A 24,548-nucleotide genomic window follows, 5' to 3' on the forward strand; every position below is an offset into this window, starting at 1 on the left:
CCATTAGTCATATATCAATTTCAGTCAATTCTTGTCGGGATACTCTATTTGCAAAGTCCGTGTTGAATAGCCAATGTCAGTTCACTTACAATAAATCAGTCCAATCTTTATGTTCTCTCCGTTGAGAAAATCAACACTCTTTCTTCCAGCAAGAACGCAGTCATCAATCCATCCAGTAATTAGGGATCAGTAAGCCAGAGAGAGAGAGCTGCAATTGCCTCGCTTCTATATAGTGCTTTTACAACCACACCCTTAATTACATTCTTGCAGTTAAAGTTACACACACTTTAACTAACAAACCATGATACCATATTTATTATTTTTACCCAAAACAGTTAGGGTAAACAATGTTATCCCTAACATTCTCCCTTTTGGATAATAATAATAATATTACAATAATATAACTATTTACACCTTTAAATCATAATTGTCACAACTCTCTTTAAATTTTACAACACCTTGAGCTTTTGAAACTGGTCTGCAATATTTTCTTCCGTCATGCAGTACTCAAGTTTAATTAGACCATTTTTAACAGATTCTCTAACATTTAAGTATCTTAAATCAGTATGCTTTGATCTAGTCTTTACAGCAATATTAGTAGCTAACTGTATAGCTGCCTGGTTGTCTTCTATACTACACAATAATAGAATCTTTAACAGTTATACCCATGTCTAATAATAACTGTTTGTACAGAATTAAGTCAGTGCATAGTAATGACAGACATGAAAATTCTGCTTCCATCGTTGACAAGCTGATATGCTGTTGTCTGATTGACCTCCACCCTATTAGTGTCTTACCAAATAATATAACCATTCCAGATGTTGATTTTCTGGTGTTTATGTCAGTTGCAAAACTTGCATCTGCATAGACACTAAGAATCAAATCACCTTTTGGCTCTAGATACAATGCATGGTGCATTGTTCCTTTAAGATATCTTAACATTCTCTTTAATGCTTGCCAATGACATTGATGTGAATCATTATTATATCATGCCAGCTGATTCACACTATAAGCAATATCTGGCCTTGACCAATTGCTTATATATGATAAGCTACCAATCAAAGATTGATAGTTGGTCTTATCGAATTTGGGACTTTGAGCATCAGTTTGGCAAACTTCCTGACTCATTGGAGTCTTTGCCAGCTTACAAAGTTCCATTTTATACAATTTAATTAATTGGCAAATTTTATCTTCTTGAGATATTTTAAATCCATTTTTGGTTTTGTTAATTGTCAATCCTAGATACTTTTTAATTTCACCTAAATGCTTTAATTTTATCTTTTGGCTAATAATGAAATAATCTCAGTAGCTTCATTATTGGTCTTAGTAATCAAAGCAATATCATCTGTAAATAATAACAATAATGACACCGTTCCATTATTTCTCTTTTAAACATACATGGATCTGCTAAACCAGATTTAAACCCTATATTGTTTAGTTCTTTCACAATATATTGGTTCCATTCATAGCCAGATTGTTTCAATCCATATAGACTCTTTTTGAGTTCCCAACAATCATTGCTATTTGCTTTATTATCATTTATACCAACTGGTTTTTTCAAATATATTGTATGCTGCAATGGTGCATGCAGATAGGCAGTTTCTACGTCTAAATGGTTAATGATATAATTCTTCTTAGCTGCCCATACTAAAGCTGCTCTTAAAGTTGTAGCCTTTAAATTTGGTGCAAATACCTCATCATAATCAAATGCATTTTGATTAAATCCTTGAGCTACTAACCTAGCCTTATAAGTTACTGTCCCATTATTTCCAGTCTTTACTTTGAATATCCATTTGCACTCAATGGATTTTTCTCCTGGAGGTAATTTGGTATCTTCATATACTTTCATTTCCTTTAATGAATTTAACTCTTTTTCCATTGCCTTTTGCCAATTCTCCTGATCCTTTACAGGATACATCCTAAGTTCATCTATACTAGTAGGAACTTTATTTACTTGGCAAACTATACTTGCCTGATACCTTTCAGGTGGTCTGATTACACGTGTTGTGCGTCTAGGTATTACAGGACTTACAGGTGGACTTTCCTTTATTTCCTGTTCTTGATTATCTATCTCTTCTTGATCAATTATTTCCTCTTGTTCTGTTTCTATTTGCTCTTCGTCGACTTCTTCTTTAATTGGACTTTTCTTATAACTAGTCTTTTCTTTCTGCCTCTTGTAGGGTTCTATAATTACATCATTATCTGAATCTTGCTTTAATCTATTCCATCCTATATGTTCTAGGAATTGTGCACTAGCATTGCAGTATACTCTAGATGTACCTGGTTCCCAGAATCTATAAGATCTATGGTTTGATTGATATCCAACAAAAAATAATCTTTTAGCTCTATGCTGTCCTTTGTTTCTGAGTTGTGTAGGGATATGCATCCATGCTGGTGCACCAAATGTGTGAATGTAACTTAAATCAGATTTCCTACCATGCCACAGTGTGAATGGTAATTCACCTGTTGTTGAATTAACAACATTATTTAATATGTGATTACCACACATTATAGCTTCTCCCCACAAATTGCCAGGTAATCCTGAATCAGACAACATAATCCGTCCCATTGATTGCAGTGTTTGGCCTCGTCTCTCTATAAAGGCATTATGTTGAGGCCTATATGGTGCAGACTTTTTATGTTGAATACCTGCCATCCTAAGTCTACTCTGGAATTTATTATTTGTAAATTCCGCACCATTATCTGTTATAAGAGTTACTAATTTCTTTTTAGTTTTCCTCTCTGCAAATTTTAACCAATTAAAGAAATTTAGATACGTTTCAGTTTTTCTCTTCATTAGAAAACAGAAACCATACCCAGAATAGTGGTCCATTATGCTTAATATGTATCGAGCACCACCTACACTTGGTTTTTAGGACCTATTATATCGGCAAATACTACCTCTAAAGGCTCTTTGGTAGTAAATCCATCAACTCTATTTGCCGGTATGACTTTGCTTTGCTTTGATTGCAAGCAGAACATTGCAAATACTTATTACAAGGTTTCAAACTTATTCCTTTAGATAGTTGAACAGTTCTCTTAATCATTTTAAAATTTAAATGACCTAACCGTCGGTGTAACAAGTGAATACATTCATCATGAGGTTTCTTATTATCATAAACCGTGTTAGCCACCTCTAAACCATTATCATTTAACACATACAATTCACCTCTTAAAGATGCAGTAATTTTCTTACCTTCTTTTTCAATTAAGCAAGTATCTCCCCTAAAGGTAACTACATATCCTAATCTAACCAACATTCTAACTGAAAGCAAATTAAATTTAAGTTGAGGTACATATAACATTTTACGTTCTCTCTTTATACAAGAACAATGTGCAATACCTTCACCTTTTGCTTTCATTTTCCAGCCGCTTGCCAATGAGATATGCTGTGAACTCATGGACATTTTTACAAATTTTTGTTATCATTTGTTATGCAGTGGGATGCTCCACTGTAAACCACCCATAAATTATTTTTCACAACTCCATTACTATACGTGGCTAACTCAAATTTTTCTTTTTTCTTTGATGACTTCCAGTATTCTGACTTGCATTCTGGTGCTTTGCTTTCTTACAAAATCTTGCCAAATGTCCTCTTCCTCCACAATTAAAACACTTTTTAATTGCGTATGCAATAGGTTCATTATCTTCCTTTTAGGTTGCTCCCTCTTTAACTGATTTCTTTCAAGCCTTCTTCTGGCCTCTTCAATCAATCTGCCAGTGATATCAGTTAAAGTTAGGCTTTCTTTAGGTAAAATTTTAAGGGAAGTTACGTAGTCATCAAAACTTTTGTCTAATGGAACTTCCGGTTTGTCAGCTTCGTGAGCGGCAGGGATTCGCGAACCTGCGCGATCCCTGCTGCGCTAACCGCTTTTGGTGCTCCGATCCGGACGGGTCCGGAGAGCTAGGCTGCTCTGTAGGAGCAGCTGAAGATAGGGGGATCCGGAGAGGGGTTTGGGGGTGTTGCAGACCCTCCCGGCCGGCAGAACCCCCTTTTCTCAAGACGGTGCAGCGGCGGTCCGTAATGGCCGCCACAAAGAAGCTGGCAGCCGGGTAAGAATGCGCAGGAGGAAGTGGTGAAAGTTTTTGAAAGAGAAAGTTTTTCTTGGTTCCCAGGACTCTAAGACATATTTAACAAAATTCCTGAAAATTATGACTTTCTGAATGATACCTTCTAGAAGAGAAAAAAATCGGCAGTTTGGTGGTGCTGAAGAGAAAGTTTACTCTCCTTTCCTACGGAATTAATAAGCTGATATTAAGAAAAACCTTTTTTTTAGGTAAAAACTGGATTTAAGTGATGAGTGGGAAGGGAGAGGACTAAAAAAAAATATATTCGTATGCTAAGACTTTGTTGGAGGAGATGCCTTAAGGATTTGAAGACTGAAATATATTGCAATAAGACTTTAAGAAACAGATTTGGACTTTCTTTTTTTTCTGATTGATACTACCCCAGGAGGAGAAAGTGAGAACTGTGCCTTGGTTTGGACTGATTGAAAACTTTGGGACTGTTTTTTTTTTTTTTTTGGAATATTCTGGTTGTTGTAAGAAGAAAGAAGGGGAAAAGAAAAGAAAAGATTTATAATGGCTTTTCTGTTGAGGAACTGAGAAAAGAATATGAGCAAGCAAAAAAAAAATGGTAAAGATGGTTTGAAAGAAGCCTTCCTTTTTTTTAGAAATGGCGCTTATTAACTATCAACAAACATTACAACAGATGAAGACAGCAGAAGAAAAAGAAGGAGAGGAAGCCATTTTTAATGAATCTCAGAATTCGACCAAGAAAGAAGGAAGAGGAAAGGAAGAGAAATAAAGGACTTAAGATCTAAAAAAAACACTTAAGAAAGGGAAAAATAAGGTGCAAAATCAATATAATGATAGAAAACAAAAGGGAAAAGGAACACGACAGAAAAGGGAAGCCAGTAAGGCAGAGGCTAGAAGAAGGGGGGGTAGAAAGGTTTGTTGGGAGAAGAAAGGAAGGTAAAAGGTGGAGAAAAGCTACAAAGTTTTGAAACTAGATGGGGAAAAAGGAATATTTTATTAATGGTTTAACTGATTTATTGTTTTTAATTGATTAGTGTGATTAGAGTGTTTAGTGCAAATAGTGTGATTACTGACTAGTTTAAAAGATCAAAATTCATGGAATTTAATTGAATAGCAAAATCATTGATCTAGTGAATTTAAATGAACAGTGTGGTTAATGATTAGTGTAATTAATTGATTAATGATTAGAGTAATTAACTATTCAGGCTGATTGTTGCTCAGGAATATTATCTGACTTGAGAGATTACTGCAATTGATTGTTTGATATAATATTGGCTATATAGATTACCCAAAATTGTTCCTCTAATTAATTCAATCAACGTACTATTTTAACAATCCTACCATGCCAAAAAGAAAATCCTACGTCAAACCACAACCTAAAGAGAAGATGATCCCCACCAATGAACCACAAGACTCCTGCACATGCCTTAAATGCTACAAAAATCTAAAGGATAATGAAAACTCCATCAAATGTTCTCTGTGTAAAAATACACTCATCATGACTGCTTGGGATTACCTGAGCAGATGATTCAATACCTAAAATCATCCAATGAGTTTCCACATATCTGCAAATCATGCAGACCCAAACTGGATCTGTCTGAAAGTGTTGATACCATTGAAACCATTGAAACATCCCCTACCATCGAAACCATTACAACATCCCTCAACATCATAGTAGCATCCCTGGACGCCGTAAAAGAAAGAATATCCAACCTTAAAAAAAAGGACACAACGCAAAAACCTGAACATCCAATAGCTACAAACCACATCTCTACCAATCAACCACAATCCAATCCACAACCCAATCCACAAATAAACACAACCCAGACAAATATTGATATCCCAATTCTCATCAGAGAAGCCGTTGAGCGTGAACGGAAACGTCCAAACGCCATCTTATTTGGCCTAGAAGACATCAATGTCAATGATGACATCACAACTGTCCGAAACATCATCAGAAATTATCAAGCATCAACCATCTCCGCTGATGAAATACTTGACATTTCCCGCATTGACCGAGAGCTCAAAAATAGAGATGGCTCTGTGGCCCACGCTTGTGCAGGGTCATTTGCAAAAATGAATCAAGCAAACGTAAATTCATTTATACTATAAACTCACTCGCCAAAACCAACACCATCCATAAGAACCTTCGTTGCGCCCTGACCTAACCATACAGCAACGTGCCCGCTCCCGTGCACTCCGCATCGAACTCAAAAACCGTCTAGACAATGGAGAGAAGGACCTGTACATTGACTACCATGCTGACTGTATCAAAAGTAAACCACTCAACCCAATACTCAGCTTTTACCCTCAACCACAACCCTACCTCAACCCATCCACCATCACCCAAGACTAGGCACGCACACCCCCAACTACCTCAATTCCAACTACTGCCGGCCTTAAATGCAAACTACTCAATGCAAGAAGCCTCGTGAATAAAATACCTGAATTTCTCTTCCTCCTAAATATGGCTAACTTCGACATTATATTTGTCTGTGAAACATGGCTCAATGCATCTCTCCCCGACTCCATTACCACAGTAAGAGACTATCATGTTTGCACATCAGATCATGAAAATCGTCGAGGAGGTGGAGTTGTTATATTCTATAAAAAATCCTTACATCTAAAAAATATCCAAGTTACCCAGGAGTTTGCCCTTCCTGAAACCATCATCTGTGAACTATCCTCAAATATCACAATTCGATTCTTACTATGTTACAGAGCACCTGATTATGACATCGAACATGTAAACAAGCTAAATACATTACTAACATGGGCTGCATCCTGCCCATACCCTTTTATCCTTCTTGGTGATTTCAATCTACCTCATATTAACTGGACCCTAAATGATTGTACAACTGAAATCATACACACAACCTTCTACAATGCTATTACAAATCTGGGACTGGAACAACTAGTAACCAACAACACTAGACTAAACAACTGCCTCGATCTCATCTTCTGCAACAGTTTGAACCTAATCTACGGAATACAATCTAAAGAACCCTTTTCCAGTAGTGACCACAATATGATCGATTTTTGTCTCAACATACATCCACACAAAAATCACCACAATGATGTAATCCCCTATTGTAACTTCAAAAAAAGGCAACTATGATCTTATAGACAACGATCTCTCATCCCTTGATTGGCAATCTCTATTCACTGGATGCAATACCGTTGAAGACCATTATAACATATTTTTACTTGAAGTCAAAAGAGTCATCAAACTATATGTACCAACAACAACTCCCAAAACAAAACAAAAAAGCAGATTACCCATATCAATAAGGAAACTTCAATCCAAAAAGAGATCACTCTGGCGGAAAAACAAATCTGGTCACGTTGCCAATTTCAAAAACCGATACAAAAATCTATGCCACCAGATAAAGACCGAATGCACCAATTATCACATTAAACAAGAGGAAAACCTTGAAGCACCAATTCCACCGCGCTTTTTACAATTTTGTAAACAACAAACTAAAAGACTCAAGGTCCATCCCTCCCTTGATAGGACCTGATGGTAAAGACTGCAACGACGACACCATTAAAGCCAACATCTTTAACACATTCTTCGGCTCAGTATTTGTAAACAGCAATGGATCATGCCCAATATTTCCTAGCCGTACCACAGATAACAACAATGATCTAATACATATCGATTTCACAGAAGACAATGTTGAAAAAGCAATACGCAACCTAAAACCATCTCTATCTATTGGACCGGATGGAATATGTGCCTACTTCTTAAGAAAGCTATCCACTGCCATAGCCAAACCTCTAAGCATAATCTTTGAAAAATCTTTCAGAACCAGCTCCTTGCCTAACCTATGGTCACAAGCCACAGTCATCCCCATCTTCAAAAAGGGAGACCCAAGCCTAGTTGAAAATTACAGGCCAATCTCCTTATGCTGCGTCACCTGTAAAGTCATGGAATCAATTATTAACCAATCCATCATCCTTCACTTAGAGACAAATAACCTACTCTCCAATAAACAATTTGGTTTCAGAAAAAAACTATCCTGTAATCTGCAACTCTTACACTGCAAAAACATATGGACGACACAACTCGACCAGGGCAAAACAATAGACGCAATCTACATAGACTTCTGTAAAGCCTTTGATTCAGTGGTACACGACAAACTACTCCTAAAAATAAAATCCTATGGTATCTCTGGACAACTGAATAACTGGATAGAAGCATTCCTGTCAAACAGACAACAAATGGTCAAAATCGGGAGCGTCCTATCAAATCCAGTACCTGTCAATAGTGGTGTTCCCCAAGGCAGTGTTCTAGGACCAACTCTCTTCATACTCTACATAAACGACCTCTGTGATCATATTAAGAGCAATTGCGTTCTCTTCGCTGATGATGTAAAGCTGTTCAATACCACAGACAATACTGCTACCTACAAAAGATCTTGACTATGTATCCGAATGGTCAAACAAATGGCAACTTCAAATCTCAACAAATAAATGCTCTGTCTTACATATTGGCAAAAAAATCAGAAAATAAAATACAAGCTGAATAGTCAAGATCTTGTTGATGACCCAAGCTCTGTAAAGGACCTTGGAATACTCACCTCTAATGATCTAAGTGCTAGAGCACACTGCAACTACATAGCCAAAAAGGCATTAAGAGTTGTTAACCTAATCCTACGTAGCTTTTTCTCTGGTAATATCACACTACTAACCAGAGCATACAAAACATTTGCTAGACCAATACTCGAATACAGTTCATCAGTCTGGAACCCACACTACGTATCTGATATTAGCACAATTGAGAAAGTCCAGAAATATTTCACAAGAAGAGTTCTCCACTCCTCTACTCGCTGTAGAATACCTTATGCCACCAGACTTGAAATTCTAGAACTAGAAAACCTTGAATTACGCCGTCTTCGGTCTGACTTAAGCATGGTATACAAAATCATACATTGCAATGTCCTACCTGTCAATGAATACTTCAGCTTCAACCATAACAACACAAGAGCACACAATAGATACAAACTCAAAGTAAACCGCACCAAACTTGATTGCAGGAAATACGACTTCAGCAATAGAGTGGTCAATGTCTGGAATACTCTACCCGACTCTGTAGTTTCTTCCCCAAACCCCAAAAACTTTAACCTTAGACTGTCTACTATTGACCTCACCCCTTTCCTAAGAGGTCTGTAGGGGGCGTGCATAAGCGCACCAACGTGCCTACCGTCCCTGTCCTATTGTTTCTCTTATTCTTTTATTTTTCTTATATGTAACCATTTCATGTATTCACAACTATGTATACATTTATACTTATTATCTTGTAAACAATTGGCAAATCAAATAAATAAATAAAAATAAATAAATAAGGAAACTTCAATCCAAAAAGAGATCACTCTGGCGGAAAAACAAATCTGGTCACGTTGCCAATTTCAAAAACCGATACAAAAATTTATGCCACCAGATAAAGACCGAATGCACCAATTATCACATTAAACAAGAGGAAAACCTTCTAAGCACCAATTCCACCCGTGCTTTTTACAATTTTGTAAACAACAAACTAAAAGACTCAAGGTCCATCCCTCCCTTGATAGGACCTGATGGTAAAGACTGCAACGACGACACCATTAAAGCCAACATCTTTAACACATTCTTCGGCTCAGTATTTGTAAACAGCAATGGATCATGCCCAGTATTTCCTAGCCGTACCACAGATAACAACAATGATCTAATACATATCGATTTCACAGAAGACAATGTTGAAAAATCACTACGCAATCTAAAACCATCTCTATCTATTGGACCGGATGGAATATGTGCCTACTTCTTAAGAAAGCTATCCACTGCCATAGCCAAACCTCTAAGCATAATCTTTGAAAAATCTTTCAGGACCAGCTCCTTGCCTAACCTATGGTCACAAGCCACAGTCATCCCCATCTTCAAAAAGGGAGACCCAAGCCTAGTTGAAAATTACAGGCCAATCTCCTTATGCTGCGTCACCTGTAAAGTCATGGAATCAATTATTAACCAATCCATCATCCTCCACTTAGAGACAAACAACCTACTCTCCAATAAACAATTTGGTTTCAGAAAAAACTATCCTGTAATCTGCAACTCTTACACTGCAAAAACATATGGACGACACAACTCGACCAGGGCAAAGCAATAGACGCAATCTACATAGACTTCTGTAAAGCCTTTGATTCAGTGGTACACGACAAACTACTCCTAAAAATAAAATCCTATGGTATCTCTGGACAACTGCATAACTGGATAGAAGCATTCCTGTCAAACAGACAACAAATGGTCAAAATCGGGAGCGTCCTATCAAATCCAGTACCTGTCAATAGTGGTGTCCCCCAGGGCAGTGTTCTAGGACCAACTCTCTTCATACTCTACATAAACGACCTCTGTGATCATATTAAGAGCAATTGCGTTCTCTTCGCTGATGATGTAAAGCTGTTCAATACCACAGACAATACTGCTACCATACAAAAAGATCTTGACTATGTATCTGAATGGTCAAACAAATGGCAACTTCAAATCTCAACAAATAAATGCTCTGTCTTACATATTGGCAAAAAAAATCAGAAAATAAAATACAAGCTGAATAGTCAAGATCTTGTTGATGACCCAAGCTCTGTAAAGGACCTTGGAATACTCACCTCTAATGATCTAAGTGCTAGAGCCCACTGCAACTACATAGCCAAAAAGGCACTAAGAGTTGTTAACATAATCCTACGTAGCTTTTTCTCTGGTAATATCACACTACTAACCAGAGCATACAAAATATTTGCTAGACCAATACTCGAATACAGTTCATCAGTCTGGAACCCTCATTACGTATCTGATATTAGCACAATTGAGAAAGTCCAGAAATATTTCACACGAAGAGTTCTCCACTCTTCTACTCGTTGTAGAATACCTTATGCCACCAGACTTGAAATTCTAGAACTAGAAAACCTTGAATTACGCCGTCTTCGGTCTGACTTAAGCATGGTATATAAAATCATACATTGCAATGTCCTACCTGTCAATGAATACTTCAGCTTCAACCATAACAACACAAGAGCACACAATAGATACAAACTCAAAGTAAACCGCACCAAACTTGATTGCAGAAAATACGACTTCAGCAATAGAGTGGTCAACGTCTGGAATACTCTACCCGACTCTGTAGTCTCTTCCCCAAACCCCAAAAACTTTAACCTTAGACTGTCTACTATTGACCTCACCCCTTTCCTAAGAAGTCTGTAGGGGGCGTGCATAAGCGCACCAACGTGCCTACCGTCCCTGTCCTATTATTTCTCTTATTCTTTTATTTTTCTTATATGTACCCATTTCATGTATTCACAACTATGTATACACTTATACTTATTATCTTGTAAACAATTGGCAAATCAAATAAATAAATAAATAAATAAATAAATAAATAAAACCTCCTGCATGAATGGTACCTGATGGCAGAGGAGGCGGAGATAGACATGGCCTGTAACCAGTACCGCAGCGCAGCAGCAGAGTTTGGAGAATATCCCCACCCCAGGGAAAGCAGGAGTTTTTCAAACCCTGAACCACCATGACTCCAAGACCACCTGGCTGTTTTTAAGTGTGGAAAAGAGGGGCACCACACAGCAGAATGCCGTTCAAAAACCCCTGCCAGAAAGCCAGACCAGTGGGAACCCTCCTCCCTTCAGAAGTCCCGCCCTGCACCTCCATCCGATGCTGGGAGGATGAGTGTCCCCAGGACTTTGTAGCCGACTCCATGACTTGTGCAAGGGATGGCTGAGCCCAGGAAAGCACAGCAAAGCCCAGATGCTGGACCTGGTGGTTCTGGAGCAGCTCCTGGCTCTCCTGCCCCCAGAGATGGAGGGTACAGGAGCGTGGAGCAGAGAGCAACTCCCAGGTGGTGGCCCTGGCAGAAGGCTTCCTCCTGAGCCAGGCGGAGGAGCAGAAGGAGCAGCTCCGGTGGCAGGTGGGAAACTTTAGGGAGCTCAGAAGGGAATAAATAGAGTGCTTGAATGCTTCACCCCTCCTTTCCCAAACTTCTCCCTTGTTCACAATATGAGGCAATTCTCCAGTTCTGGAAGGATATTGTTCCATTGTTTTCTCACTCAGCCACACGGATGGATATTGGGGGCTTTGAGGTTGTGTTCCAAATATAAGAATCCACTTTGTGTCGTGTGACGTACATTAATTCTGCTTCTTCCTTCCTTCCTCCTATTGGCAGCGCTGCACTGTGGAGATCAGAGATCCTGAAGGAAAGAAGAACCCGTCAAATCCCCCTCAGGAACTATTTTTCAGGAGGATCCTTTGGGAAGACCAAAGTCAGGACACCTCAGGAGGTAATGGAAGATCCTCCGATTCCCCATCTGTCTTCCCTTCGCTCTCTCTTCTCTTCTATGAAATACCTCCTCCTATTTTGTTAATTATGCATTTGGAAATTATTTATTCCTTACACAGAGAAGCAAGGAATGAATCTTTCTGGTTTTTATGATGGCGATCAAACAGCAGCTGAACCTCCAAATCAAGTAAGAAAAGGAAAAGTTTATTAGATTTGTATTCTCCCTTCAGGAAGTGAAGCAGGTGTGCAGAGTGCTCTCTCCTTCTCCTTCTCTCTCCCTTGTTTGGCCTGGATTATTTTTGTGTTCTTCCACAACATGGAGAGCAGAATAGGAGGTTCAAGTTGCTGTCAGCCAGCATAGCTTCCTCTGGTTATTTCGTTCTGCTAGGTTCTCCTCCTACTTTGAGTTTACAAGAAGCAATTTTTTAAACGTCCTTCAAGAAAGAGGAATAAAGGTATCACAGTGGCAGGAACTGCTAGAGACCCTTTTTTTTTTTTTTTGGTAATTCTTTGACTCAGAGTTATGGAAGGATAATAAATTGCCACATTACCAGTTTTAAAAACCTTCATTTATAACCTGTAGTTGAAAAATAAGCAAATTGTATTAAAAAAATAAATCAGATTATTAAAATCCAAAGGGAGTGGCCGTGTTGAGTATGGAATCACTGTACTTTGGCCTACAAAATTATTTCCAATCCTCTGATTTAGGCATGAATTAGGAGATCAAACATTCCCACTTTGCCAAGGCTGAGAAATGACTTTCCCAGGGAATCAATGATAGACAGAGTGATAGATAGGTTGATCCAGAAGTGGGATTACTTTAGTCCAACCCCCTGCTCATACAGGAAGCCCTATAACATTTCAGATAAATGGCTGTCCAATTTCTTCATAAACACCTCCAGTGTTGGAGCACCCACAATTTCTGGAGAGAAGTCATTCCCCTGGTTAATTGTTCTCTGTCGGGAAATTTCTCTTTACTTGTCAGTTGGTTCTCTCCTTGAATAGTTTCCATCCGTTGCTTCTTGGAACACTGCTATCATGCCATGCCCTAAACCTTCTTTTCATGAAACTAGACATACCCAATTCCAGCCACCATTCTTTGTATGTTTTAGCCTCCAGTCCACTAATAATTTTTGTTGCTCTTCTCTGCACTCTTTCTAGAGTCTCAAGATCTTTTTTACATCTGGCAACCAAAACTGGATGTAATTTTCCAAGTGTAGTCTTACCAAGGCCTTATGAAGTGGTACTAACACTTCATGTCATCTTGATTCTATCCCTCTTAATGTAGCCTATGATTCTGTTTGGGTTTTTGGGGGGAAACTGTACATAGCGCTGACTCAGGTTTAAGAGGTTGTCCACTAGGACTCCAATATCCCTGTTGCACTCACTACTGTTGAGCCAGGTATCACCTATTTTATGCCAGTGCATTTGGTTTTTCTTTCCTAAATGTAGAACCTTACATTTCTCACTGTTGATTTCATTTTGTTAGATGGGGCCCAATCTGTCGATCCTTCTATACCCCGAGCTTATCTTCTGGAGTGTTGGTATTCCTGTTAATTTGGTCTTGTCTGCAAATTTGATGAGTTCCCTTCTATCCTCTTGTCTAAATCTATGATGTTGATTAACAGATCTTGCGAATCCTCCTGTTCTGTTCTTTTTTCTGTGTTCAGGAGGGTCTTGTGTCCTTCGAGGAGGTGGCTGTGCATTTCTCTGAGGAGGAATGGTCTCAGCTGGATCCTGACCAGAAAGCACTGCATTTGGAAGTCATGCTTGAAAACCATAGGAACGTGGTCTCTCTGGGTAAGAGTTTTCTAGTCCCCAATAAAGAAGAGAGATTATAGTTAGTTTTTTATTTAAAAAAACACTAGTCAGATATTGTCTCCTGGGAGGGAGAAGGAAAAGATCTGGCCTTGTCGTGCTCCAAGGAAGGAAAGAGTCAACGTCTCTTTGCTTAGATGCTTTCTGTGCCATTCTTTCTGTTTTTTTCCATTTCTATTTGAACATCTGTGGAGGCTGAAAAGAATTAAGGTGTGCTTTTATGTGTCCTCTGGAGGTTATGTGAGAGGAGTTTGTTGTCATTTGTCCTCTGGAACCTCCCCAAATTGTATGAGAACAGAACTTTCATGCTCAGTCCGTGAAAGATCACACTCCCAATCCAATTCAAGAACAAAGGCCTCAGGCAGTGTGACTCAGAGCATCCTAGGGTACAGGTAAACTCCGAGTTACAACAGTTCACTTAGCGACCATTCCAAGTTACGACCAGCCCTCCCCCAAGTACTTGAGACCAAGCCCCAAAATTACGAGTATTTGGCCTGCAGAGTGCTTCTGGATGCTGGGGAGGGAAAAAACAGGATGTGCAGAGGTGAAAAATGAGCCCATTTTTGTCCTGCAGAGTGCATCTGGATGCCGGGGAGGGTAAAAATGGGACGCATGGAGACCAAAACTTTTTTTCCTTGTGTTCCTTCTCTAAACCTAGGTGTGTCTTATAGTCTGAAAAATATGGTACATTGCAATTATGTGGTGAGCCATTGGTTCCCTTGCCTGCTACAGTGCATTTGCAGAAAAAAGAGGTCTAAAGTAGTGAGACACGTGAGATCAGCAGTGGGAAATCTAGCACTATTGATCTCATTTGATCTCGCGCTACACTGCTTTAGGCCTCTGTTCTCTGCTAACCAAGGCCTGCACGAGATCCAGGACCATATGCTTTTCAAAGAGAGGGAAGGCACCTTCATTTTCAAAGACTTTTGCCCTGGATCTCATGCAGTCCTCAGTTCTTAAAAGAACACAGGCCTAAAGTACTGCAGTGCGAGATCACGCGCGATTAGTAGCCTGAGATCTTGCACTACTGGTCTCGTGTGATCTCGCAATAAAGTACTTTAGGCTTCAGTTCTCTGTGAACCGACACCTGTACCAGATCTGGACAAAGATCCTTTGCAAGCCGATGGGACTTTGGAGCAGTGAAATAGCCATTCTTGAGGCATCCCAACCTTTCCAGTCTCAGCGCAAAGAGCGTTTACAAGCCAATGGGAGGCTTTAAGCAAGGGATTTATCTCCAAAATCTCATCGCTGGGATCGAGGAAGAGGCCGAGTGGGAGTCCCGCCCACCAGACAGACACCGTGGAGCAGCTGCTCCAAGGTACACCAGGGAAGGAGCTTGTTTCAAAATTGTTTCATTTCTCACAGGTCTCTGCGGAAATGAAGCCACCTCAATAAATCTTAAGTTTTCTCCTAATTCCTCCTTGGATGTTTCCCTTGATTATTCCTTAACTCAAAACTGACTCGGAGTGAGATTTGCATATATAGAGATAATTGTAAAGAAAGAGATGTATTCTAGATATTTGCAAAGCTTTCATGACTCATGAATATAGAAATCATGTCTATATCACACCACTGCAGTAGGCATGCAAACAAATAACCTAAATTTTCAGAGAAATTCAGAAGGAAACCCAATGGACTTTCTAACATTGATCTTTTTCTCTAACCTTGTTATCATTTTCTTTTTTTTTTAATTGAAGTTTTTTATTTTTATTTAAAAAAACCAAATCCATCTTTCAGTTATAAAGTGTGTCGACTGGGTACATATATCTTGTGCACATATTAATATTTTGTATACATTTCTTACTAAGTTTACATTCATATTACAACCTATTTAACATTATATATCATAACGATATCATTTAATTTCTTACTTTATATTCCAACCATTTATAAAATAAATCCCATATCATATAGTATTCCATTTCTTCTTGTTCTGTAATTGCCAATGTTAATCTACTCATTTCTGCACATTCCAATATTTTCTTAATCCCCTCCTCCTCCTCCATTGGAACCTTTTCATTTTCCCAATTTTGAACAATTTTGCATGGAATGTGGAAAGAGTTTTGCTCAGAATGGTCATCTTCTCATAAAAGGATCCACGCTGGGCACAAACTGTATTGCAATAGCAATTCCACTTAGACTTATATACCACTCCACAATGGTTTACCACTCTCTCTGAGCAGTTTACAAAGTCAGCATATGGTCCCTAGCAATCTGAAAAAAGTAAATAGCTTCTTAGACGGCTTGAGATGGTGGCCAGATAGCAGATTAACAGAGTTGGGAGGGATCCTGGAGGTCGTCTAGTCCAACCCGTCGGAGTTCTCAGACGAAAGGAGCGGGAAGCGGAAGAGAAACGGGATCTCCGTTCGGGGCTGCCTTGCGAGGGAAAGGGAGTCCTCCTGGCCCCCAGAAGAAAGGGGGGGGTTGTAGGGGGGGGAGACCAGAAGGAGCCGCTTCGTCCAGAGGTTCGGAGCAAGGGAGACGCGGGTTTCAAGGAGGGGAATCGCCTCTCCCTGGTTTACTTCAGGGTTTTCCGGGGCTTCCCTCCCATTTGGGGATGTCTGTTTTTGACTTCTGCTTTCCTTCAACATGGCCTCTTGTCTCCAGAGATTGCTGGGGAAGTTCACTCAGAGTTATGGAGTGACTTATGGAGTGTTTGGTGACACTTCTAAGTTAATACCATTTAACTGTAGTGTTGCCTGTCTTCTAATGACAATCGGCACCCTTGATCTCTGCCCAACGTTAAGAGTAGACCCTGTTTGGAATTCTGTTTTATGTCATAATGCCATATATTGATCTTAATTTCAGCCAGTTTTAAAATTGCTTGTGCCTGAAGTGAAATTTCATTTCTCATCTTTTCCAGCAATATTAATTTTGAGATAAAAGCTCATTAAGAAGCAGGAAAGTGACAACTTGTGGACTAGATCATTGGGTAAATAGGGAGAAAATTATAGAATGGATTGAATTTTTTATTTTTATTTTCTTGTCATTCGATTTAATTTTGAGTGCTTATGCAGATGCTAGCTTTGCATCAGAAAGAGACACTAGAAAGTCAACTTCAGGAACAGTCATAATGCTGGGTAAGACATTAATAGGCTGGAAGTCAATAAGACAACAGCATATAAGTTTGTCTACTATGGAGGCAGAATTCTCCTGTTTATCATTGTTATGTACAGAATTAATAATGTATAAACAAATGTTAATTGATATAGGTATAACTGTAGATTATCCTATAATTATACATGAAGATAATCAGGCAGCAATTCAAATGGCCACAAATATTGGAGTAAAAACAAGGAGCAAGCATACAGATCTAAGATACCTAAATGTGAGACAATCTGTAAGAAGTAAGATGATTCAGCTAGAGTACTGTATGTCGGAGGACAATTTAGCTGATAATTTTACTAAAGCCCAAGGTGCCAGTAAGCACCAGGAGAGTTGTGAAAAATATGGGATAAGATTGTAAAGATATTATATATTTATTTCACCCAAAAGGGGAGTATGTTAGGTATAACATTGATACCAAATATGGTTTGGGTGAATAAATATATAAAACTTAGATATCATGGTTTAAGTGCTTATCACTTTAAGCACAATGCAGCAGGCAATTAGCCGATTAAGGGTGCGGTTAGAAGTTACAATATAAGGAAGCATTAGAAGCTGGAAAGCTTACTGTGAGTTTACTGTCTACTGACTGTTACTGTGTGCTGCTGCGACTAACTGTGATGACTGACTGTGAGTGCTGTGACTAACTGTTATTGTTTGCTACTGTTTGCTGAATTACTGCGTAATTCTACTGAATATCCAGCGTTTGTTTCTCTGGAGAGTGAAACCGGAGGAGGAGAAGATATCTTTATCGGCTGATAAAGATATTGCAAGGACTCTTAACTTGGACTATACTAGTGAGTCTTACTGGATGGAAATACTGTGAATGACTTAATGGACTGAATGACAATGCTTAAACTCTAACTGGATTAAAAACTATTTAAACTACAAACAGTGTTTGTGTTCAGTGTGTGTATACTCTGGGGCCCTTCCGCTCTCCTTTGGTTGCCTGGCTTGACTACTGCTGCAATACTCTGCTAGGGGTTAATCCCCAAACCTAACACAAGCTCAAATTCAAATCCCAACAGAGGGCATAAAACAATTGCACTCTCAGCATCTCAGCCCTTCTTTCCTCAACCAAGGCATGTGCTCCTGTCCACCATTAAACCATCTTCCAAGCAGTCACCATGTTTCCAGCGTCTTTCTTCCCCACTTGGAACTGAACCCAGAAGGAGATTTCTTCCAACAGAGGCTAGACAGAAACTTCAGATCTGCTCCCTGTTATTCGGAGCGTCAGACAGGAGCAATTAGATGGTGCAAATCTCTTGACCTTTTGCAGCACAAGAAGGTTGAGATGTTCCCCTCCTTCTCCTTTGGGTTCCTTCTCCAAAGGATCTCAGATTAATGGATCCCTATAGGGACCCCCCATACCTGCCATGGCTGCAGCCTCGGAGCCCCCAACCTCTTTTCTCCCTCCTTCCTTCCCCTCCTCGATCTGGAGGAATAAGCGGCATTCATGGCCTGGGCCAGAGTCTGAATGATACTGTAGCGATCAGGGTCATTTATGATCCGTTTCCTGTTCCTTTTCTCCTGGGTCTCCAGTGGGCTTTCTGGGTGCATCTTCTGCGGCCTTTGACAGAAAAGACGTGCTTGGAAAGGGAACAGCGGAAATAATGATCTTGAAACGGATCTTTCACAAAGAAATGGGGTTCAAAGGCAGCATCTGTTGGCCTTTTTTTTGACAGATAACCAAAATTTGAAATACTATGGATGTATTTGAGAGGTATGTGCTTCTTTATTGTATACGCTACAAAATTTGTGAGGATCCAGACTTTCCCTTCAATGGCTCCTGGCAAATGCATAAGTGCTTCATGGAAAGGAAAAATTCTGTTCCAGATGGAATCATATTCTATGAAGTGGACAAAGACGTTGATTTGTCTCCACTTAGAGAGGGCCTCCCTGAGGGGTGCTGTTTGTCCAGTTGTTGTGAATCGTTGTGATACAACCACACAAATTCCACTCCTGACAAGCATCGGAGGGAAAGTCCTCATGAAATTATCTCCCTTTTCTGTGTCTGAAGCAAAGAGACCAATCAGGGTCCATCTGAAATGGAGGAGCAGCTGGACAATTGCGGGATATTGGAATCCTTCTTTGAGGAGCATCTGGTGGAAAAAGGGGAATCTCCTTTTATCACTCAGAGCCTCTGAAGGAATTCCAGCAGTGATCTGAAAAAGTAATGAAGAATGCTGTGTTATAATGTGGTCCAGATCAACTCCAAAATATTATTTATTGACAAACCCAATTTTGTTTTGATGAATATATAAGAATAGTTTGTTCCTTAGTCACGGTTTAAAATATTTAAGACAGAATATTAACAAGATTGTATATAAAAATGGAATGCAAGATCATATTAAACAAACAAAAAACAAAAAAAAATGCAATGTAAATTTCTGTGTCACCCATACAATTCCAACAATTAGATTCAAAATAGCAGATGTTGGATAAAATGTCTGGATCTAAGATATAGGGCTGTATTATATGCTATTTTTGAGTACTAAAACCTCTTTCTCAGCTTCTACTTCCCAAATTCTTTGTGAAGCAATTTTTCATCTTCTTCTCTAGATGTACAAGAGCACAACTGCTAACAGAATAGTTATGAGTACATGAAATGGATACATATAAGAAAAATAAAAAGAAATAGTAGGACAGTGATGGCAGGCACATTGGTGCGCTTATGCACGCCCCTACAGACCTCTTAGGAAAGGGGTGAGGTCAATCGTAGACAGTTGTACAATCCAATAAGTCTTTAATTGAAATTTTGTCTGTTTTGGGACTATATGTCTGTTTCATCACTTTAATTTTAACCCAATAATTATATACCCTGAATTTATACAAAGCAGAAATTGTGTAAATTAACAATTATCTATGAAGGCAGGAGCTGAACTCCTTTTATCCATCCCAAAGTTACTCTTCTTGGTCTGAATATTTTTTATACATAGACAGGACTATTGCCAACTTGATTCCAATTGGATAAGGCAGATATTATTGATATGTGAAAATGAACATGCTAATGGAGGACCTCAAAACCTGGATAGTTTTTCAATAGTAGAATATTCAGTAGAATATCCTCTAGGGACCTTATGGCTCTTCAGGCCTTTAATGGTCAATTTGAAGATGAACATAATAGACTAAAACATCGTTGATATGTTCCCTAATATTCTGAAAAGCTGCTCTTGAATTCTATGAAGATATTGGATCTGTTGTTCATCCCCACCACCCCACTCACCCTACCAGATAGAGAAAAACACACAAACCTGTGGGACTTTGTAGGTGCCTACAAACATTGACATCTGGATGGAGATGTCGCTTCCTGCTGCATCAATCAGAGCCAGGATGTTGTCCTTCCTCCCACAGCCGTAGTTGGGGACATTGGATTCTCCAGTGGAGAGCATGTCCAGCAAGACATCTGAAGTGCGGAAGGTGCTTCCATAGTTGTCATGGATGTTGTAACCAAGTGTGAGATTGTGCAGGAGCTGGGAATTCTTGCTGACCATTTGAATAGCAAAAATTGATTTTAGGATATTTGTTAGAGCAGAACTCTTCCTATTGAAAAGCAATATTCATGTTATTATATTCAATAGCAACAACAAATGTTTTTAAAATATATAATCCTTCACAAACCTACTAAGCCTTAGGCCAACATTGATCCAAATCGAATGATCAATTATGCAAATGAGAGAGGCAACTACAATTGTTTCAGTCACTACTTAAACAAAGGTCATTATTCAAGTGATGAACCCAGGAATGAACTGAGAAAGGAAAATCATCTAGATTTCATTCAGGTTTTTTAAAAACTCCATCTTTGGATTTTACTGTCTTCCACAAAGTAAGGCAAAAAAGGGAAGCCATGGAAATCAAAATCATTCAGGAAATTAGACAGGTCCTGAGGTACAAAAATAAGTGAAATATGAAGAAAAGGAGAGTGTTAGAATTGCACATGGAGGGAGTGCAACTCCATCACCCTGCATGACTTACGAAGGAGAAGGTATAGGAGGGCTGTTGAAAGGCCACATTATAGGCGACACATATATTTCAGTTATGACCACACCAATGAGATGGTCTCCAGGCCTGTAAAAGCTCCATGGATTGTACCCATCCTGGTGCTCCAAACTCAATGGGCATTTCCTTCTCAGCTTCCCACAGACTGATGGGGACACCAGCAGCAGCAGAAGCAGAAGCAGGAGGTCCATCATTCATGGCATTAATCAATCCACTTCCTGTTTCTAACACAAATAACAGGAACAGTTGGAAAAATTCAAAGACTCTGAGAAGTGCCAGTGGCTTTCCTGATCTAAACAGAGAATCACTCAGTTTCATCTGCAAAGGAGAGAAAGGTGCAATCAAGAGCAGAGCCTCTACCTGTCCCAAAACTTGGTCCCAGAGAGCTTCACCCAAGGAATTTATCCTTTTCTGATAGAAGATCCTTTTCATGTGGCTTCAATCTGATGTCTACATTGAAGTCTAAAACTGGAGGTATAGCATCACAGGTCTCAAAGGCCCAGATGGTCATAATTACAGTGAGAAGCAACTTTCTCCTCTTGGGATCCTGAACTTTTTCTGGGCTCCATCTGCAGAGGAGAGGCTGGAATAAACCATGTTAATAAAAATTACAGATATACCCCTGGGGTCACTGTTTTGTTGTGGTTGTGGTCCTTCCTCCCAGTCAGGGCAAGTCCAGAAAGTGATGCTGGGGAAGAGAATTCAGCACCCAGGGAATTTACTTCTGCTGTCCTTCAACATGGCCTCTTGTCTCCAGAGATTGCTGGGGAAGGTCACCCAGAGCTATGGAGTTTGGTGCCGCTTCTAAGTTAATGCCATTTAACTGTAGTGTTGCCTGTCTTCTAATGACAATCGGCACCCTTGAACTCTGCCCAAGGTTAAAAATAGACCCTGTTTGGAATTCTGTTTTATGTCATAATCCCATATATTGATCTTAATTGCAGCCGGTTTTAAAATTGCTTGTACCTGAAATGAAATTTCATTTTCCATCTTTTCTAGCAATATTAATTTTGAGATTAAAGCTCATTAAGATGCAGGAAAGTGACATCTTGTGGACTAGATCGTTGGGTAAATAGGGTTTGTCGGCCGCGAGCGGTAGGGATTCGCGAAGCTGCGCGATCCCTGCCGCGCTAGTTTTGGGGCTCCGACCGGACGGGTGCGGAGCAAGGCTGCCCTGCAGGGGTAGCTGAAGGTAAGGGGGATCCGGAGGAAGGGTCTGGGGTGTTGCAGACCCTCCCTGGCCGGCACAACCCCTTTTACCAGGACGGTGCAGCGGCGAATCATAATGGCCGCCACAAAGAAGTGGCAGCCGGGCAAGTATGCGCAGGAGGAAGAGGAGAAAGTTATTAAAAGTGAAAGTTTTCTTGGTCGTCCCAGGGCTTTGAGATTCATCTAATTTAATTTCTGGAAAAGATGGTTTTTTGATGATTCTTTCCGTAAGAGGAAAAAAGCGGCAATTTTTGAGGTGCCGAAGGAAAGTTTACTCTCCTCCCGACGGAATTAAGCCGGAAGGGAGAGGACAAAGAAAATATATATATTTGGACCTTGTTGGAGGAGATGCCTTAAAGATTTGAGGACAGAAATTTAATTTTAATAAGGCTTTAAAATATAGATCTGGACTCTCTTTTTTTTTTGTTTGATACTACCCTGGAAGAGGAAGGGGGAATTTTGGCTTGCTTGGATTTATTGAGGATTGTGGATTTTGGGATTGTTTTACCTTTCTCTCGGAATATTTGGTTGGAGTAAGAAGAAAGAGGAATAAAGAAAAGAAAAGATTTATAATGGCTTTTCCTTTTGAGGAACTGAGGGATGAATATGAGCAAACAAAAGCAGCCTGCAAAGATGGTATGGAAAAAGCTTTTCTATTTCTAGAAATGGCGCTGGTTAATTATCAACAGACAATGAAACAGATGGACATAGAAGAACAACAACAAGAAAAAGACGAAGATGCCATCTTTATTGAATCCCAAAACTTATCTAAGAAGGAAGGAAGGAAGAGAGCAAGGAAAATGAAGGACTTAAGATCTAAAAAAACATTTGAGAAAGAGAAAAATATGATGCAAAGTAAATATAATGATAGCATACAAGAGAAAAAGGAACACAACAGAGAAGGGATCCCAGCAAGGCAGAGGCTAGAAGAAGAAGGGGGTAGGAAGGTTTGGTGGGGGAAGAAAGAAAGGGGAAAGGCAGAGAAAAGCCACAAAGTTTTAAAATTGGATGGGAGAAGAGGAATTTTTTTAGGGACAAAGGATGAAATATAAACTTCTGTAAGAAAGATTCTGCTAGGTACAGAAGATGGTATTGTAACATTTATATTTGAAATAGTAATTTAGAATGGTTTAAGATTTAATAAGAAATTAAAATGTTGAAGTCTTTAATAATGATTGATTTTTAAAATGTAATAAAATATTGAAGGAAAGGAGGATACAATGTATTTAAACATTTTTGGTGGATAGAATGTACCAAGCAGAACCGAATTGGGTATTTGTTATGTTGAATGTTAATTTTATTAACTTAGGGGGAGGATAGAAAGGCATCATACTCTGATTAGTGATTTCAGGAGAAATTCTTTTTATTATAAGAAGAGATAGAGGGATAATGAATGGCCAAAAGATATAAATATAATGATTTAATTAAGATGGATTATATAAGATAGAATTGTGAAGAGTGAAATGCGTAACTGCCCATACAAAGAGAGGTAACTGGGGCCAAGGTACTTTACTAAAAGATCTTTTTATATGTTTGTTTGTGTTTGTTTGTGTTTTATGATAATATTGGTGAAATCTCTGTAGAAATACAGGAAAAGATTTGAATATGTAATGATTTGTTTGTTTTTGAAATTAATAAAACTTGTTTTAAAAATAAAAAAAAGAAGCTGGAAAGTGACAACTTGTGGACTAGATCATTGGGTAAATAGGGAGAAAATTATAGAATGGATGGAATTTTTTATTTTTATTTTCTTGTCATTCCTGTGTTATCTTACCATGTTCCTATAATACACCAAGATTCTTTATATTTTGATTTTTCTTACTTTTTAAAATAAAGAATGGACTGTAAGTTCTGCAGGTGGTATCTAACCATCCCTATCTTTCTATCTTACTATCTATCATATCTATCTATCATATCTATCTATCTATCATCTATCTATCTATCTATCTATCTATCTATCTATCTATCTATCTATCTATCTATCTATCGCTATCTATCTATCTATCTATCTATCTATCTATCTATCTAGCTATCTATCTAGCTATCGAGCTATCTCTAT

At 38.9% G+C, this 24,548-nt stretch overlaps 1 protein-coding gene across 21 annotated transcripts in view; it reads right to left on the bottom strand.

Annotated features, from left to right (window-relative positions):
* Nucleotides 1-18,777: 18,777 nt before the first annotated feature.
* The window catches only part of LOC148128483 (vomeronasal type-2 receptor 26-like), a 67,988-nt gene continuing 62,217 nt past the window's right edge, over nt 18,778-24,548 (bottom strand). For 6 of the 21 annotated variants that reach the window (XM_087948992.1, XM_087948999.1, XM_087948994.1 and 3 more), the window contains 4 exons: nt 21,641-21,849; nt 21,257-21,504; nt 20,536-20,824; nt 18,778-19,446 (listed from right to left, as the gene is read on the bottom strand). In XM_087948992.1, the coding sequence (XP_087805118.1) occupies nt 18,784-19,446; nt 20,536-20,824; nt 21,257-21,474 (1,170 nt within the window). In that variant the 5' untranslated portion in view covers nt 21,475-21,504; nt 21,641-21,849 and the 3' untranslated portion in view covers nt 18,778-18,783. The other 15 variants (XM_087949000.1, XM_087948997.1, XM_087948993.1 and 12 more) reach the window with 10 other exon arrangements.

This window comes from Notechis scutatus, unplaced genomic scaffold, assembly GCF_049901735.1.
Source record: "Notechis scutatus isolate UNSWTSFEM ecotype Mainland unplaced genomic scaffold, rNotScu1.2 NSCUSCF50, whole genome shotgun sequence".
Lineage (NCBI taxonomy): Eukaryota > Metazoa > Chordata > Lepidosauria > Squamata > Elapidae > Notechis > Notechis scutatus.